At 55.0% G+C, this 17,759-nt stretch overlaps 1 protein-coding gene across 1 annotated transcript in view; it reads right to left on the bottom strand.

Moving 5' to 3' along the window:
* Positions 1-17,099, bottom strand: part of ARRDC1 (arrestin domain containing 1) — a 37,720-nt gene extending 20,621 nt beyond the window's left edge. Inside the window, exon 1 of the mRNA XM_064393369.1 lies at positions 16,877-17,099. Within this exon, the coding sequence (XP_064249439.1) occupies positions 16,877-16,994 (118 nt within the window). The 5' untranslated portion in view covers positions 16,995-17,099. The remainder of the gene's footprint in view (positions 1-16,876) is intronic.
* Between the last annotated feature and the right edge of the window lie 660 nt (positions 17,100-17,759).

Here is a 17,759-nt window from a genome sequence, read left to right as displayed (position 1 = left end):
TGCCTCAGGTACTGCACTGTGCCTCATGAAAACACACACAGGGTGGGAAAATGGAGCAAAGGAACCAGGTCATGCTTTCATTCCAAAAGTAGGTTTTCCAGCATTCCCAGCACAACTGAGCACTCCCTGCTACCCCAGTGCTATTGCTAGATATTATCACCTTTGAAACCCTGGTTTCCTTGCACTGTGGAAGCCCTTACCAGCAGTGATTGCAGCTCCCTGACAGGCAAAGCTCTCTCCCAAACCAAGCAGTGTTCCCTCACAAAACATGCACCAGCCTTGGCACTCTGGCTGAGAGCAGAAGCCTTGGGTGTCACTGTCCAGACAGGGATGAGCAGCCAAGGATTCTGCTGCCTCCCACCCCACGAGGAGCCAGGCATCCCACCGAATGTCTCACCATCCCTGGGAGGAGAGACACGTTTGGCACAAGCCCATTAACCAGCTGAACAAGGGGTTCAAACAGCCCTGTCTGAGGCAGCAGCAGAGAGCTAGACCCCCCAGTGCAGCCTGGAGAAGCTCTCTGCTGCTTGAATTCACAGCCCTGTGACCCTCAGAGGACATTCCCAGCCCCTGGGAGCCTGCTCCCTGCTCGTGGGCTCAGTCTCAGCTTCAATAGCTTGCAGCAAAATCACTTTGCCATTAACACTTGCCCTCCAGGACCTCCAAAATGTCCATCCACACATCACTTCCCAGCCAGACACCAGTTCTAAGGGAGTGGCTCCTCCTCTGTTAGAGGCACAGCACTCAGCAAAGCCACACAGCAAGGTCTGGAAGCATCAGTGGTGCCGTCTGACCCTCCCAAAAGCAAGGACAGTAATTTGAGCTGTGTTTGTGCCTTGCCTGGAGAAAGTCACCCCAAGAGCTCAGCCTGCAGCGTGGCTCTCAGAGAAGCTCCCCACAGACATCTTCAGTTAGTCTTGGCCAATACTCAGCAAGTTGAAATTAGATTCTGATGTCGACACTGGACCACAGAGACAGACAAACGTGACAGACTGGCCTTGCTGCACAGCAAGAGATGATCTGCACTGCTACCCCCACACAGGGAGGACACAGGCAGACCTATCATGGCACAAACAGAGCCTTCAGGACTGTTCCAGCCTGAACATCTGTCACCTGAATCCCATCAGGTTTTGTAAGAGCTTAATTGGAGCCCACAGAACTCCCTTACCCCACTGGCCAGGTGAATAGTTCTGCTGGCAGGAAGGTGACAGGATCCACCAGACAGACACTTTGCCTGTTTGACCCATCTGCTCCCCTGTGCTCCAGCTGCATCCACAGGAAGTATCTCCCTGGGAAGCTGGTGGCCAGTTTGCCTTGGCTTAGGAGCTCTCCTCTCCCCTCCCCAAGTGTTCTCAGCCCTCTTGATACCAACACCTCCACCCACCTACCCAAACACCAAGGGCTGCATGTTATTGCTGCTTGCAGCCACCTCAAACAGCTCTCCAGAGCACCTGCCTGGCCAATGTGACCTTGTCTTCCACACTGACTCAAGACAGGAACCCCAAATCCAGCCCTCTCTGCGGGGGCAGCACATAGCTCACACTCCAGTCACAGCGAGGGGGGTCATGCAGTCAGGAGGAATGAGCTCCTCAGGGCTAAAAGTCTGTAATCCCACAAGGAAGAAGAGTCTCCCCCAACAGATCTCCTGCCATACCCTCACAGCTGATCATGACTGTGAGATGAAGAGCCCCTTGCAGTCCAAGTGTTGTTCTACACTCAAGGACAGAGGATAAGCAGCTCCAGATGTCAACTCTCGTTATCCAAACATCGATAGAGCAGCGAGGCTGACACATCACTGCCCTGTGTCTGTGATGTGCTTCAGCATTTGCAAGGCAGGGAAAGAACAGGATAGCACGGCCTGGAATGGGAACTCCCCCACCACAGCACAGAGCACACCTGAGCTGATACAGGTGCCCTCCCAAGGTGAACCATCACAATTAATCCTCCCCCCCTCCCCAGGTGATATCCAATACTCTCTTGGCAGAGGGCAGAGCCAAAGCCAAGGAGGGGTCTCAGCATCAGGAGTAGGAAAGGTTTTAGCAGGGTGGTGTCCTGTGTACCTACGCATTGGTGCCAAGCTCCCACCTCGGACACACTGCCACATCTCTGGGCTCACAACAAGCCTGTCCCACCCTGAATTAGCCCACATAACACAGATGGATCCAGTCAAATCAAGCCCAGACTCACCCACTCCATTCCCTCATTTTCACACAGGAGATGAGCAAGAAAAGCCCAACCAAAAGCTGGAGAACATTCACATCCTTCAGGAGCCACAGCCCCTGAGCAGGCTCCCCCTCAGCCTCCCTGCACAGCAGGAGTTTACAGATCACCCCCATCTGCTCAGTGCCCAGAGAAGGGGCCCACAGGCTCTGACTGCAGCCCCATGCTGCACTGTGGTGAGGAGGCTCTGCTGCTCCAGGGAGCAGGTGGGTGGGAATGCTCAGGAGCACAGGCTGTGGCACAGCTCCCCTCCCACAGCAGACAGGCTCAGCAAGCAGAGGCAGTGGTTTTGCAGTCTGACACCCAGAGCCAGTCTGTGGCTGGGGCCCTCCTGCCATGGTCAAACACCAGGGCTAAAGCCAGACCATGTCCAAAAATCCCTCTACAGCTTGCTGCTTGCTGAGTTTTCCAGCAGAGGAGCTGTCAGCTCCAAGGCTGCCCAGTTAACCACTGACATCCCAGACTGGCATGGTCTGTGCCTAGAGAGGAGGGACAGTCCCTGGAGGAGTTTCTCTGGAGCTCTGAGGGGTTCCAGACCTTCAGCCCCACCAAGCCCTCTCCAGCCACATTCCTGACCATCACACACCCTGGGATTGCCATTCCAGCCCCAAGCAACAGAAAGCAGCATTTCAGGCTGCGAAGTTTGAAGGAATTTCACTCTCCCCTTCCCTCTATGCTCCCCAAATTTCCCAGTGTCCCCTCACCAAGTCACCACACTTGGGACAAGCCCTGGAGCAGTTCAGGGGGCAGAGATTTGTTACAGAGCATCTTCTCCAACCTGCTCCAGACACATGAGCTCCCCTCATTGGGGAAAAATGGGGCGGACAACAGCTCTGAGCTATTGGCCCACAGCTGACAGTGTGACTGGACACAGGGATTGCATAACCCACCTCATCCCCCCAGGCTCCTGGAGGAGCCAGCAGATCCCCAGGCCCCTGCAGGGTGGGTGATGCTGGGGCAGCACGTCCAGGACAGCCAGAGAGCTCCTCAGTTTCATGCCCAGAGCAGGAAAGATTGGAAGATACAGAGCCAGGTTATTTGGGAGGTTTCAGAGGTGCCTGGTTCAACAGATCAAATCCTTCATCTCACTCCTAACCAGGTTTTGGAACAGTGGACCATGAAATCAACCCCTCCATGAGCATCCCATGGGCAGAGGGAGATACTGGGGACTTGCCTGGCTCTCTCTTGTACAGGCTCCTGCCCACAGGCAGGAGGAGGGACATGGATGTGTGACAAGCACAGCTCAGGCACATGGCTCTGGGGGCAGCTAGAACCCAAAAGCATCAATTGTCAGGATGGACCTGGCAAAACCAGCACCATCACAGCTGCTGCAAGGGAGCCACCTGAGCACAGAGCTTGTCAGCCTGCTTGTCAGGAAGCAAAATGCACAGTCTGAGCCTTTCCAAGGAAATCTTGGAACTGCCAAGCTGCAGACAGAGGAAATAAGAATAGTTTGTGCATCAGAACAGGCCAGTTCCAGTTATTAGAGAGCCATTAAAAATGCCTCTGGAATCCAGTGCTACCAGTGGCCCCAGTCACCTCCCTCCTGCTCCTTGTTTACCAAGGCTGATTTGAATAAATACAGGAAAAAAACAAAGTCCAAAGACTGTAAAGGGAGGGGAAGGGGGAGGCAAAGAGAAGAAATGGATGATGAAGCCATGCAGAAGGCAAGAGCCCTTCACCCCCAGAGTCCCTGAGGGACTCAGGGAAGCAGGCAGCTCCACATCCAGCCAGACACATCTTTAGCAACGCGCTGCAGCACGTGCCAAATGCTGGAAATAAAAGGAGACAGCTCAGCCATATCCATCTCTGCACAAAGTAAAAATAGAGATGCCAGGAGCTGGGCACGTCTGCCTTCTTCCAAGGTGATTTAAGGAGAGCAGCCATAGATTTCAAACTGCTTTTTCTCCTGACCCAGTGAGCTGACCTCCTCAGGGGAGCTGGTGTGGCATCTCAGGCATGAGGAAAGGACAGCACACACATCCCCTCCTCTGCCAGGGGCAGGTTCTGTGTGCACATCCCTCCTTCCGAAATCCAGCCACATGCTGAGCAAGCAGAGGCTCAATGGTCACCCTGCACTCAGCCCCAGTCCCAAGTGAACACCTCTGACTTCCAAGTCCCACCTGTGTCACACACCTGCTACAACAGGTATGGGCAGAGGGGGAGGGAAGAGGCTGCTGCATCTTGGTCAGTTTGGAGTTTCTAGGCTGAGCAGGGGAAGTAGCAAAACTGGTTTGAGAATCACAGAACACCCTGAGCTGGAAAGGACCCACCAGGATCACCCAGCCCAGCCCCTGTCCCTGCCCAGACCCCCCACCAACCCCACCCTGGGCATCCCTGGCAGCGCTGGCCAAAGGCTCCTGGAGCTCTGGCAGCCTCGGGGCCGTGCCCATTCCCTGGGGAGCCTGGGCAGTGCCAGCACCCTCTGGGGGAAGAGCCTTGCCCTGAGCTCCAGCCTGAGCTGCCCTGGCCCCTGACACAACCTGACACAGCTGGAGGTGGTGGCTGTTGCAGCTGGCAGCAGCTCAGGCAGGACAAACAGACCCTCCTGTCATTCCCTTTCCTCCAAAGGGATGGATGAAGAGCTGGCAACGGAGCTCTGAAATGGCACTTACAAACAGCCTGGGATTTTGGCAGCTGAAGCTTACCCGGTCACCACGTGGCCTCAGCCAGGTCTGCTGCACCCAGGGGCTCCAGCCGTCCCTGCTGCAGGGAAGGAGAGACCCAGCCCTGCACACGTGGGATGAGGTGGGTGGCAGAGCCACTGTGCCTGCAGTGACCCCACACAGCACAAGGGAGCAGGGCATGCTTTAGTGACAGAGTCAGAGGGCACCCGGGGACTGAGATACCCTCTGGAAAACTCCTGCATGCCTGGATGCAGCTAACAAGGGAGCAGAGGAGGAGAAAGTGCTGTGGGAGTTGTGGGAGTGAAGTGAGTCTGCATCAGAGAAGTCTTCATTTCATGAAAACCAGCCATGGGAAGGGAAAGGCAGAGCCCCCTTCCCTCATCCCTCTCCATCAGAGCCATGGCAGACAGTGATCACCACATTTTAACAGATTCTCTCAAGCTGCCAGGGACTGTCCAGAGCTGCAGGGACTCAGAGCATCCATGAGCTGGGAATGGGCCATTTTCCATCCCAGGGGCCAGAAGCAGCCTTGGGAGAAGGGGTGAAGGGTCCCCCTGAGCCTCAACCCCTCCTCAAAGCATGGCAGTGGGACCTGGTTTTGGCAGGAGGATGGGCTGTCACAGGATGGGCAGCTGGAGGTCACCTCAGCACACAGCTCCACCTTGGAGTGACACCTTTGGGTTCAGCAAAGGTCACAAATTTGGGTACACCCTGAGATCCTCCAACCCTGCCAGACAGCACTGGGAAAATGGAAAGCCTGGGAGAGAGCAAAACCCATAGGCAGAGCAAGTTACTCTCAGTTTGTAGAGACTGGGTAATTCCTAGAAAAGTTCCACGAAAAGTGACACCAAGAGGGGCAGGACGAGGTTTTTCTACTGATGGCCCTTACAGAAACACAGCCATACAGCTTCAGACAGAAAGGACTGAGCAGGAAGGCTGGAAACTCACGAGATACACAAGTCCCTCGTGCATGAATATATTGAGACACTACTAATTAAACCAACAGCTCCTAATTAAATCTCAGCTGTCCCCATCCTTCTGGGTCCATCCTGTCAGTTCTTGAGACACAAATAGTCTTGAGCATTTCACAAGCCAGTGAGGCAAGAGCAGAGCTTACAACAAGTGCTGGAGGCAGTGGCGGGTTTGGCACAAGGTTAAGGATTGTCTGGGGAGGTTTTTATCTTCTTCCTTCACAAGAACCAGAACAGGGGCAGGAAAGGGATCTGCCCTCTAACATGGAAGGAGAGGAGCTGTATAGAAGAGTAATCTATGCTTTCCATCTCAAATCAAATCCAAGCCTGTAGCCAGGCCCTGGAAGGTGACTTGTCTGGAGCTGATGCACAGGGAGCAGCATGTCCCACAGCACCAGCAGCCTGCAGCTCCTGGGGGACTTGGCTGCTGCTTCCCCTGACCCAGGGGCTCATCCCAGCTCCCACAGCCATCACAAGCTCACAGCCAGTGCAGCTCTCTGCTCAGAGGCTCAGACCCCAGTGGAATTCTGAGTGGTTGCTGTGTCTGACCCCTCTCTGTCCCTGTGCTGCTGCCCGTGGCAATGCTCCTGCCACACACGAGCCCGGCTGCAGCCCCTCTGCAGTGGCACAAACTTTAGCATCATTTAGCCCCCAGGAGCAAGAGCAACCTCTGCTGTTCAGCCATTCCTTCCCCAGGCTGGCACTTGGCCTCTGCAAGAGGCTGGACCAGCCAAACCCCTCACAGCAGCTGCCACAGCAATGCAAGGGACAGTCCCTCCCTCCCCAACCTTTCAGTGTGCTGATTTCCAGGGCACCAGAGCCAGCCCTGCCAATCCAAGCTCAGCAAATGTGATCCCAAGAGCCAGCAGTGCCTGTTGCCCTGGCTGTGGCAACAGGGCTGCATGTTTCCATTGCCAGGCTGAGGCAGGAGGACCCACCTGGGTGTTCCAGCCAACCAGCAGGAAGCCCAGACCCCACAAAAGAACCCCACACTGTAGGAAGGCTGAAGCAGCTTCTCAAAAAACTCCACCCTGTAGGAACCCCAGGGGAGTGACAGCCCTGCCACAGGGGCAAAGTGACCCACAGTCATTATTTTGGCTATGCATGAATTATTTCAGCCAGAGTCCCGGCCAGCAGGAGGAGGGGCAGGCAGTATGGACACACAAGGATGTCCTCATTCCAGCAGTGCAGAGCCTCCAAAGGGAGGCTGGGCAGGTGTGTACCTGCAGAAAAGGAGGAGAACAAATCTTGTCTTCCCAGGTAGGTCAATCTTTCCCCCCACTGTGAGCATTTTCTTCCATCAGGCTGAGAGCAGCAGGAAAACCTACATTTTCCAGCTCCTCCCCAAAACCAAGGGTCAACATAAATCCTGAGACAAAAAAGCCAACTCTTGGGCTCCTGTTTAGAACAAACTCCTGCTCAAACCAAAGGCTTTTCTCCCTTGTGGAGCAGACAGGTTTATTTATAGCATCACAGTGTTTTAGCAGCACACTGGCTGCCCTCAGAGGAAGGGGGTCATCTCAAACATCTGGAATTAAATCCTCATCTGAGCACACTTAACAAGCCCAGCACTGCACACATCGGGCTGCAGGGGGAAAACTCACCAGTGAACAAGGCCACACAGGCTGTGGCAGGGGGATGAGCACGTGCCACAAAGTCTGTGCCTTGGATCTGCCAGAGGCAGCTCCTTAGCAACAGGCATGAAACACCACAGCACCTGCACCTGCTTCACTGCATGCAGCCCCTCATCCCAACCCCACCATGCTACTGCTGCTACAACCTCCCCACTGCTCCCCAGGCATGCTCCAGAAGGGGATGCTGGGGTAATCCTTTCTCCAGTACTGCCTCTTGCAAAACAAGGACAAGTTTGGGACTATTTTTAAGCTTCAGACTGTGTGCTGGGGCACACAGACTGGGAAGAGGAGGGGAGAAGTGGGCTTGCTCTGCTCGAGAGCCCACAATGCAGAGGTGGTTGTGCCACAACAGCCAGGCAGGGCAGAGCCTGGACGTGTCCTGACAGTGCCTCAGATCAGTTTTGGGAGCCCAGACTTTCACCCCATCCTGAACAGGTGGCACAGTCCAGCAGAGCTGCTCCACACAGTGCCTGCTGCCACACCCAGGGCAGAGGTCAGCGATGTCATTCCTTGGGAACTCCTGCAAGGAGAGCAACTGTGCCCCACCCCAGCATGCTGAGGGACCATCCTCTTCCTCCCAGGCCAGGCTGGCAGACACAGGCACCCCTACGTGCTGGGAACAGCCAGATCAAACAGCAGTGAGAAACTGCTTGGCAGGGAGAGGCAGATCTCGCAGCTCCCCAGGAATATCTCCATGCCAGCCACCCACCTGAGCCACGCTGGCAGCACTCACAGCCTCCTCCTCTCCCAGCATCCAGCCCTCCAAGATTTGGAGGGGAAAAGCAGAGAGGTTGCAGAGGAGCAGAAGGCTGGAGGAGAGATGGAGGCAACATTTCATGTGGAGCTTTGACTGCTCCAGGGTGTGAAGGCAACTTTTACCTCAAAAGATTTCTTTCCTTTCTGGTACTCTGGACAGAAATTCAGAGTGGGAAACTGTGACTGTTTGGAGACTGCAGTGCCTGCCCTCCTCCTAGAACTGCATTTGAGGCTCACTTCTGTTCATGCCTCTCTTGCTCTCAGGTGGGATGGACTGGGATGGGACCAGGGGCCAGGCAGAGCCTGAAGCTGCCAGCCTGGCACAGGAACATCTCATATTTAGGATCTCAGCAGGGCCCAGAAAAGTTTTACTCATGATCCCCTGCACAAGACAGATTTATTTTAATAAATTTAATGTAGATTTAATTTACTCCATCTTTCTCAGGGCACCTGGGTAATAAGCTGGATTTTGTGAGCCCTGAATTTAAGAAAGCTATGCTCTTCAAAGAGAAACAAGGCTGTACATACATAAGCAGTCAGGGCATCTTAATCTTCAGCACTTGGCCCCTAGAGCAGCCCCGTGGGAAGGGAATGCAAGTCCCAGATGCCCAACATGCAGCCAGACAAGTGGAACAGAATCAGCAGCTCACCCTGGCTCACAGGAATGCTGATGGATGCCAGGACCTGCCAGCACTCAGCACTTCAGCCAGACAGGGACCACAGCCACCCTTCCTCAGACTGAGCAGTGCTAAAACAGAAGTGAGGAATGTCATTTTTTTATAGCTTGCCCAAAGTGAAATAGGTTTCCACCCAGCACTTAACACAACGTTAGGCCAGAGGAGTTAAGATATTCTGGTACAATTGACTTGGCTGTCTAAAAAAGGAAGAACTGAACAAGAAACTCCACCACAAACTACCACAGAGCACTGCAGGTCCTGGGGGATGTGCTGGACGCTGGTGTAAGAAAATGCCCCTTTAAACTCATTAACAAACTCAATTGTTCTTTCCCAGCAAGTGCCAAGCCTGGCACCTTTTCCCACCTCGCTGGCAGAACAACTGTGATTCCCGTGGAAAAGGAGCAGCCAGGGAGGCTGAGCTCTCTGATGTCCTGGGAACACACCTCTGTCCTGGGAACACAGCTCTGCCTGCGACCCCTGGCAGCCCTGCTCTGCTCTTCCCACACCCTGGAGCAGGTCTGACGAGCTCTTTGCCCCACAGCCCCTGTGCCCCCGCCGTGGGAGCATCTCCCTCCACGCTGGGTGCAGAAGCCCTGCAGAAGATAAACAGCCGACTGATCAGGTTTCCCTACTCACCACAAAGAGGTTGATTCACCAGAGCCTACTCCCTTTTCAGACTCTTTCTAAATAAATGCTTCAAAGACTTCTGGAAATTCATGCTTAACAGGCTTACTGTAATACCAGAGCACCAGGGCTCCTGTGGGCCAGGCTCTGCTGTGGGACTGAGTCACGCTCATTTTCTTCTGAGACTCTCAGATACCCTTTTCTAAGGGGTAAGGCTACAAATCCTGTTGGCTGGTGCTCATTTTGGGAGACCCTCACTGCCACCCACAGCTCTCCTGGCCTCAGAAACAGACAGCCCTGCAGATGTAAGGTTCAGGAGCTCAAGGGATGCTCCTGGGCACGAATTCTCCATCACCCACTCTCCAGACAAGGAGCACATGCAAAGTCAGCCCAGCACCTGGTGGGGCAGGAGATCTGTCACAGGCTGGATGCCCCTGGGGCTGCAAGGATTCAGCACAGAGCAATTGTCACAAGCTGGCATCCTGAGCAAGCCCCTGCCTCCACGGCAGGAGAAGGACTAAAGCAGCACACCCAGGACTGCTCGGCCATCCTGGGAACAGGAGTTTTGGTGTGAGGGGTTGGAGCCCACATACAGGGAGAGGAGGCAGGAGCAAGGAGTCAGGCAACCACGTGGAACCACATCAGGGCCCATCCTGCCACTCCAGGCACTGAACTCACAACTCAGCACACAGAACTGCTGAGACACCTCCAAATGATTTAGTGCTGCTGCAGCTCCCAAGCAGGAGCCAGGAGCCAGCTTCCCTCCTCCTAGAAGGGGAGGTTTCAAGGGCTTTTTCCTGAAGAGCCTTATTTACAAGCAGTAAAGCAAACCTACATTTAGTGCCTCCTCATCCTGGCCAGGTACCAGCACAGGCAGGTTCTTGTTGGGGAGGCAGGAAGGCACAGGATGGGATGAGAGAGCCCAGCCTCACCTGCTCCCTGCTGAAAACTCCTCATTGAGCTCTCGTGCACTGCTTTTGCACATCTCAGTTGTCAAAAAATCTCCCAACCCCAGCATCTTCAGATAAACCAGCCAGAATCCACTTCACTAAGCATAAGAGCTGCTCCTATGATTTTCTTTGATGCCATTCAACACAAGCAGCTGGATTCTCTATTTATAGCAAGATCATCACTTTGGAAAGATGACTTATGTTCTTGTTATCACCAGAGCACCAGATACATAACAAATCCTCGCTGTGCTGGGAGTGCTACAAGTTGGTACGACAGTCCTCGTGGTCAGGCTGGGCTCCTCAGAGATCCAAGCAGACAGAAAAGGAACGTCTGGGACCTGAGCTGAACCTCTGGCCCCTGCTAATAATCTCCATCGAGGAGGCTCCAACTTCTACCCATACACTGAGCATTCCTCTCTAGAGTTTTGCCTTCTAAGCCAGCTTTAACCCACTCTTATTGCAGGGAATATTTGGGATTCAGGAGGGTGTTTTTGGGAAGGATGAACAGTGAATTGCTGCAGCATTGTTACCTCTGGTCTGAGCTGCCTGAGCCAGAACAACTGTCAGAGAGCACAGTGCCATCAGCAAGAACAAAGGAGTGGAAGTCATAAGCATTAGTACTCCAGAAATGATTCATGCTTCTTGGAAACAGCTTTTGCTACGGATATCTGACAAACTCTGGTTTTTAATGAAGATTAAGGTGCTCAGAGATCAGGGTGTTTTTAAACTAGGTCTCTAAATTCCAGGTTGGCACTAGCTTGCCACCCTCATCTTGTCGAGGGGGTCAAAAGGAGCTCAAGACACCTTAGAACAACCCATATCCTCTCCACTGCCATCATCCAGCATCTCAAGACCCCAACACACCTGTGAGAATTTACTCAAGCCATGCAACTCAAACCCATGGCCACCCCTCTGCACAGAGCAATACCCAGCCACAGGTACCCACGTTGTGGTGAAAGGCCTCTACCCACCTCACTCCCCGCTGACTTGTGCACCCCATCACTTACTTTTCATTTGCCATCAGAGAGAGTGGGGAATGAGGATTTGCTGTTTAAAAGCCATCACAAGCAGACAGAAGCCCAAACACCTTTGTGGTATGGATCCATTTCACCTCTGTTTTGGATCCTAAGCACAGCCCAGGGACTCTGAGCATGTGCAGACACAACTGTGTACAAGGCAAAAAATATGCTGACTGGCAACAGTCTGGTCCCTTGCTCATTTTCTCCTCTCCTAAGCATTTTGCATTTCTCCACGAGAGATTTGAAGAGTGACAGATTTTTAGAGCAGCACAAAGAGGCAATTAACTTCCACAGCAATTCCCGTTGCCAGACTCCAGAGGTCACACCAGTAGCCTAAAGGCTGTATGTTGGATATCTCAGCAATCAGCCCTCAAGAAAAGAGTCACAAAACCAAAGCCCAGCCCCTGACATGTTTGCCAGGCCATTTTAGGAGTAGCTGCCCTGAGCAGGACAAGGAAAAGACCTTCCCCAATGCCTGGCAGAGCACCTTTCTCTATGCTCTGGCACTTGTCAGATCTGCAGCACAACCCAACCACCCCACTCCCTTCTTCTCTTGGAAGGGCCTGAGCATCCCCTCTCTGGATAGCAGAGGGTGATCCACATGTTCATCCTCCTCTTACTGGCCATGAGAGCCTCTAGCAAGACTTCACCAAGCCGAGTGACAGCTCTGTGTCTTCTACACAACTGCTTCTTCCCTGGGGATGACTTAAAGCACAAAGTATTCCGCAACACGCTCTGAGTGGAGCACGCCTGTCCATGCACCTCCCTGGCTGCTCCTCCTCTCCCAACACAGCCAGGGATAGAGAGCTGCCTCGAGATGAGAGGGATGGAAACCCACAGGCTTCTTCCTCCCAGCCAGGGAGCCTCCCTGCCGCCTACCTGACTCCAGCCCAGAAAGACAAGCTACACCTCTGACAGCTCTGCGCCGCTCCAGGGAAGGGATAAGCACTCACACCCCGTTTGTCACACTTGGAAGCAAATCAGACAGACAGAACTCCGCTCCACTTGTCCTCCCATTTTGTTAAACAAGGGATGGGAGGCCGTGGCATGTCTCCTCGCCAAGAAAAGCAGCAAGCAGTTTTTCAGCTGAGCACAAGCGGTGCGCGGGCGGGGGGAGCGGCGCAGAGCGGCTCGCTGCAGCGACAGAGACACAAACCCATCTCGTGATTAGTTATTGACTCCAGAGGAGCTGGAGCTCTAGCAGCAAGCCAGCCAGGAGAGCAAAAATCCCTCTTTTGTTCCCCAGCCTCAGACAGACTTGGCCACACAGCTCCCTGCTGTCTCGCTTCACACAATGAGAAAAGAAAGTTAATCCAGCTCCCCTACAGCAGGAGCCATCCGTGAGCATTCCTGAGCCTGGCTCATCCTGGCACCCACCACTGCTGGTGCACACCAGACAGCTCAAGGACCTCATGGGACATGGCCAGGATCACCAGGGACAGTGCCCTCCAAACTGCCAGGCCTAGCTCAGCTCTGCAGGCACCACGCTCCCTCCCCACACTGCCCCCCAAAGCAGGGACCAGCCTTGGGGTCCCTGCTGCCCCAATGGTGAGTGGGTGACCCATGCTGCCAGCACAGGGATTTCCAATCCTCCTTTACAGAAAAACTTCTGACTCAGGAGAGAGCCAGCCAACTATGCAGGGACTGAATCCACCTTTTCCCCAGCACTTTCCCAAGCCACAGCCTTCCCGCAGGAACAATGTTTTCCACTGTACCAGAGGTCAAGTGGTAGGAGAATCGTGGCCAACAAAGTCCTTTGGTGTCATCCCTTCCCCTCAGGAAGGGCACAAGCCACACACACATCAGAACCACCAAACCCAAATTTCTCCCTGCTGCCCTTCTAGGGAACAGAAGTTACCTTTTAATTTGGACACCTGACCCAGGATTTGAGAGCCCTGCTCTTGATCCCCCTTCACCACCAGCTTTCTCTGTCCTCCATACAAGAAGTGAGAATATTTACTACATTTAAGACCAGAAAAGAAAATTATTATTCATGGGTTCTCTGCTCTGTGGAAATGGGAATTATGTATCTGTATTTCTAGAGCATGAACAAACATGAGTACTTGTGTCTGGAGCTTTGTAGTTCGAGGGAGTGATTTTAAAGTCAACTCATCCCTTCATAAACCTGGACAGCCAAATAACAGAGGGGAGAATAGCAAAGTGCTGAAATCTGCTCCAGAAAGCACTTGCTGTTTCTTTTCTCTTGGTGACCTGGCTGTTATTTTAACATTACCCTGTTGAAGCCTCACTGAACAGCAGGCAGGACCAAAAAAATCCACATGGCCCCTGGAAGCCACAGAGTTGAGAGGAAAGTGCTCCAGCATCTCCAGGCAGCACAAGCCTTTGTTCCCACATGCTCCTGCCGGCAAGCAGGACTGCCTGCCCTGCTCCAAATGAACTGGCTTCCCTCCTCCTTCCCCACAAATTAACTCCATCTCCAGCTGTCCCTGCGCAAGCTTCCTGTGAGATTAATTATTCTTTGTACACACACGCTTGATGATTTACCCAGCAAACCAGGCACAATGATCAGGAATTCTCCGTTTCCATCAGCGCTCTCCCCTGAGGCTCAGAAGTTTTCTGGGCAGGTCCTTCACCCTGGCACAGGCACAGGAAGAAGTGTGGCTCCTCAGAAGGTTCACGTGGGTCACCAAGGACCAGTCAGTATGTGTGATGCTGCTGCAAGGTCAGCTGAAGAAGACGTGCTCCTGAAGAGCCCTCACTGCCAGTCAGCAGGGCTGGCACTGACGCCAGTCTAAGTGGGAACATTAATGATCCCAAAAGGAGTGTCCCCAGCTACGCTGTCCCATGACCCATGATTTCTCCCGTGTTTAGCCAGGCACAAGGAGCTGTGTTTGTTTGCACTGTCACCTTTCAGAAGGTGTAATTTCCAAGAGCCAGCAGTTACTGTGTGAGGAGTCACCTACAGGCTGGTTCCGGCTGTGATCTCACACACCACAGCACGAGAAGTCACCGCGCCGGGCTCGCCTGGCTCAGGAAATGGAAAGCACCAAGCTGTGGAGCTGTGGGCCCGACCTGACAGGAGTGAGGGCTTTGTGTCTTCTCCTGGAAGCAGTTTAATAACCTGGAAAGTCACAGTTGGCCACAGAAGGTGTGGGGGGGATGTACAACATAAGATGAGTTGATGCCACCCAGCTCTCCCCACAGCCCAGCGGGAAGCCAGAGCACATCAGGCTGTCTGATCCCTCCAGTGCTGAGCCCACAGAGTTCAACAGGGCTCACAAGTCCCTTTAAGATCTTTCAGCAGGTACTCACCTGCTGTAACACCAAAAGGATGTTTCAGCAGCTACATGAGCCTCTTCCTCTGAGGGTGAGACATTTCCTTCATCCAGAAATAAGGAGAGGGTGCCCAAGAGATCAAGTGTGGAGGGTTTAAGCACCAGAGACCATGAGATACACAGCAGGAGGGAGAACACACAACAAAGAATCCCCTTGTGCTTGGCAGAAGTTGGTTTCACATCCAAATGTGACTTCACTGGATGAGTTCTGACACCAGTAATGGAAAGTTTCGACCCCAGCTCATGAAGCCACTCTACAGGAAACAGTCTAGAAGAGCTGCTCAGTGACCAAGCACAACAGAAGCATCGACCACAGGGAGCCCACCTCAGATTTTGGCTCAATGTTTCTGACAGCTTTCCTAGAGCTCAGCTGTCCCAGCTCTTACCAAAATCCCTGCACTAGCCCCAAACACCAGATCCCACAGCAAAACCCCTCCTGAGTTCAGGACCTGCACTCCACACCAGACCCTGATGCTTCTCAGAATCAAAGCAATAAGGAAGCAGAAAGGTCTAGAACAAAGAGACACCTTTCTCCTTCCCTACAACAACACCAGGAAGCAGAGCAGAGCTGGTGTAGAGCAGAACCTGGCAGGTCCTCTCCAAATGGGAATTGTAGAGGCAGCAGCAAGTAGCTTTGGCCAGCCGGCAGCACAAGGGGCCAGCACACGAAACCCTCCAAGACCAAACTCTTGTCCCTCCCAAGAAGCACCTTCAGGAATGGATGGAAGTCAATGGGATGGGCCGAGGAGGGAAGTCAGCCAGACTTCATTAAGAACGTCTTTGCTGGAAGTGCATCTGGGAGTGCTCTCCACTGAGATAAACGCTGGATCTGCAACTGTTTTGCTCTGACAGGAGTTAAACAAGCTACAAGTTTATGCTTGTCCTAGATACTTTTTTTCCACAAGAAGCTTCCAAAAGCTATTGCAGACAGCTGGGAGAGGTGCTCGCAAAAGCAAGGCTCAGGCAAGCATAGGCACCATCATCCAGGCTGACAGCTCTTGAACAGAGACTTCGCATTTTACATTACTTGGTCTTTTTTTCCCCCTCCAATAATTTGTTACAAAGGAAGCAGCATGCACACACGAGAAGCAAGCAAGACCTCAGGGAAAACAGCAAATTGGTTCACATTTCCACAGCACTGAGCACAAAGCTGACTTGCAAATGCGAATGACTTCTCTCGGGCGGGGGAGGAAGCTCCCAGTTTGGATGATCCGAGCCCAGCAGCTCATTTCCCTGCAGTCCAGCCCCATCCCTCTGCCCTGCCGGACTGCACCAGCCACGGCCTGAACTTCGCGTGGAGCAACAACAACCCCGCAGCCCAGCACCTCCTGCTCCAGACCACTGCTGCCCAGCGGGCACTCTGCCCTGGCACTCTCAGCACCTCGTACACACCGCGCACATCTCCCCCACTAGCAGAGCCACAACTCAAACGCCCGAGTTCATTCGAGATGTTACGGCACGGCTGCTGGCTGCGGACGGTGCCTGCCAGCCGGGGGCTGGGTGCCGCTCCTGCCAGGACACAGCATCGCCCGTCTCCTCCCTCCTGCCCACCGGGACACGGCATCGCCCACCTCCTGCCATCGCCCTGCCCGAACACATTCGGGCTCCGTCCGACCCAGGGGCACCGGGCTCGGGGTGCGGGGGCCGTGCCGGGGCGATGCCTTTCCCGCAGGACTCGGGGAAAGCAGAACGAGACGGGCGAGCCCCTCCGCCACCTCCCGCTGCCAGCCTGGGCACCCGCCAGCTCCGGAGGCTGCCGTGGCACAGCCCCGCGCTGGGCTGTTTTGGGAAGGGGGCTGGGAGGATGTTTCCTTATTTATGGGATAGGAGCAAAAAGTAAAGAGGAGGAAGCGGAGGAGGAAATAATCCAGCAGGTTGCTCCCATCGGCCTCTCCCGGCCGCCGCATGGCAGCGGGGGCAGCAGCGATGGGGCAGCCCCGGAGCCGCCGGTCCCCGGAGCCGGGGAAGGGAGCGCGGCCGCTCCCCGGCACCCTCCCCGGGGCGCCCCGCGGGCAGCCCGCGAACCCTCCCCGGGATATCCGCCCCGCCGTGTGGCCCCGCGGGCGGCGGGCACGGCAGGGCACGGCAGGCCGCGGGCTCACCTCGGTACTGCAGCGAGCCCGAGAGCCGCACGGTGACGGTGCCGGCCAGCGGCTCGCCGGGGCTGTAGACGACGCGGCCGTCGCCCAGGCGGATCTCGAAGAGCTGCACCTTCCCCATGGCCGCGCCGGCCCGGCCGCTCTGCTCCGCTCCGCTCGCCGGCTCCGCTCGTACCTGCGGCCCGCGCTGTGCCTGCCCCGGCGGGCGGGACCGCCCCGCGCCCGCCCCGCCCCGCCCCGGCCGCGCTGAGGGAGCGGGGCGGGCCCGCGGCGCGGGGCAGCGGCGGCGGCCGGGCCGCGGGCAGGGGGCTGCCGGTGGGTCCCTGAGAGCCCAGGGAAGGGGCCACTTGTGCGGCCAGGCTGAGGGAAAGGAGCAGGCTGTGGGGCTGGGCTGTGAGGGAAGGGGTAGCTGGTGGATCGCTCACTGCTGTAGGGTCAGGCGATGAAGTAAGAGGTAGCTGAGGGATCCCTGACTGCTATAAGGGAATGAGCTGTGGAGGAAAGGGCAGCTTCAGGGGCTGGGCTGTGCTGGGAGGGAAGGGATTGCTTGTGGGGTCAGGCTGCGAGGGAAGGAGCAGGCTGTGGGGCTGAGCTGTGAGGGAAAGAGAAGCTGATGGATCCCTGACTGCTTTGAGGGAAGGAGCAGGCTGTGACGGAAGGAACCACTTGTGGGGTCGGGCTGTGAGGGAAAGGGCTGGTTGTGGGGTCAGGCTGTGAGGGAAGGAACCACTTGTGGGGTCGGGCTGTGAGGGAAAGGGCTGGTTGTGGGGTCAGGCTGTGAAGGAAGGAACCACTTGTGGGGTCAGGCTGTGAGGGAAAGGGCTAGTTGTGGGGTCGGGCTGTGAGGGAAGGAGCTGACTGCCCAGCGTGGGCCCAGTCTTGCCTC

The sequence above is a fragment of the Passer domesticus genome, chromosome 18 (genome assembly GCF_036417665.1).
Source record: "Passer domesticus isolate bPasDom1 chromosome 18, bPasDom1.hap1, whole genome shotgun sequence".
Lineage (NCBI taxonomy): Eukaryota > Metazoa > Chordata > Aves > Passeriformes > Passeridae > Passer > Passer domesticus.
The sequence above is the reverse complement of the archived record's forward strand: the minus strand, read 5'-3'. Positions and strand labels throughout refer to the sequence as shown.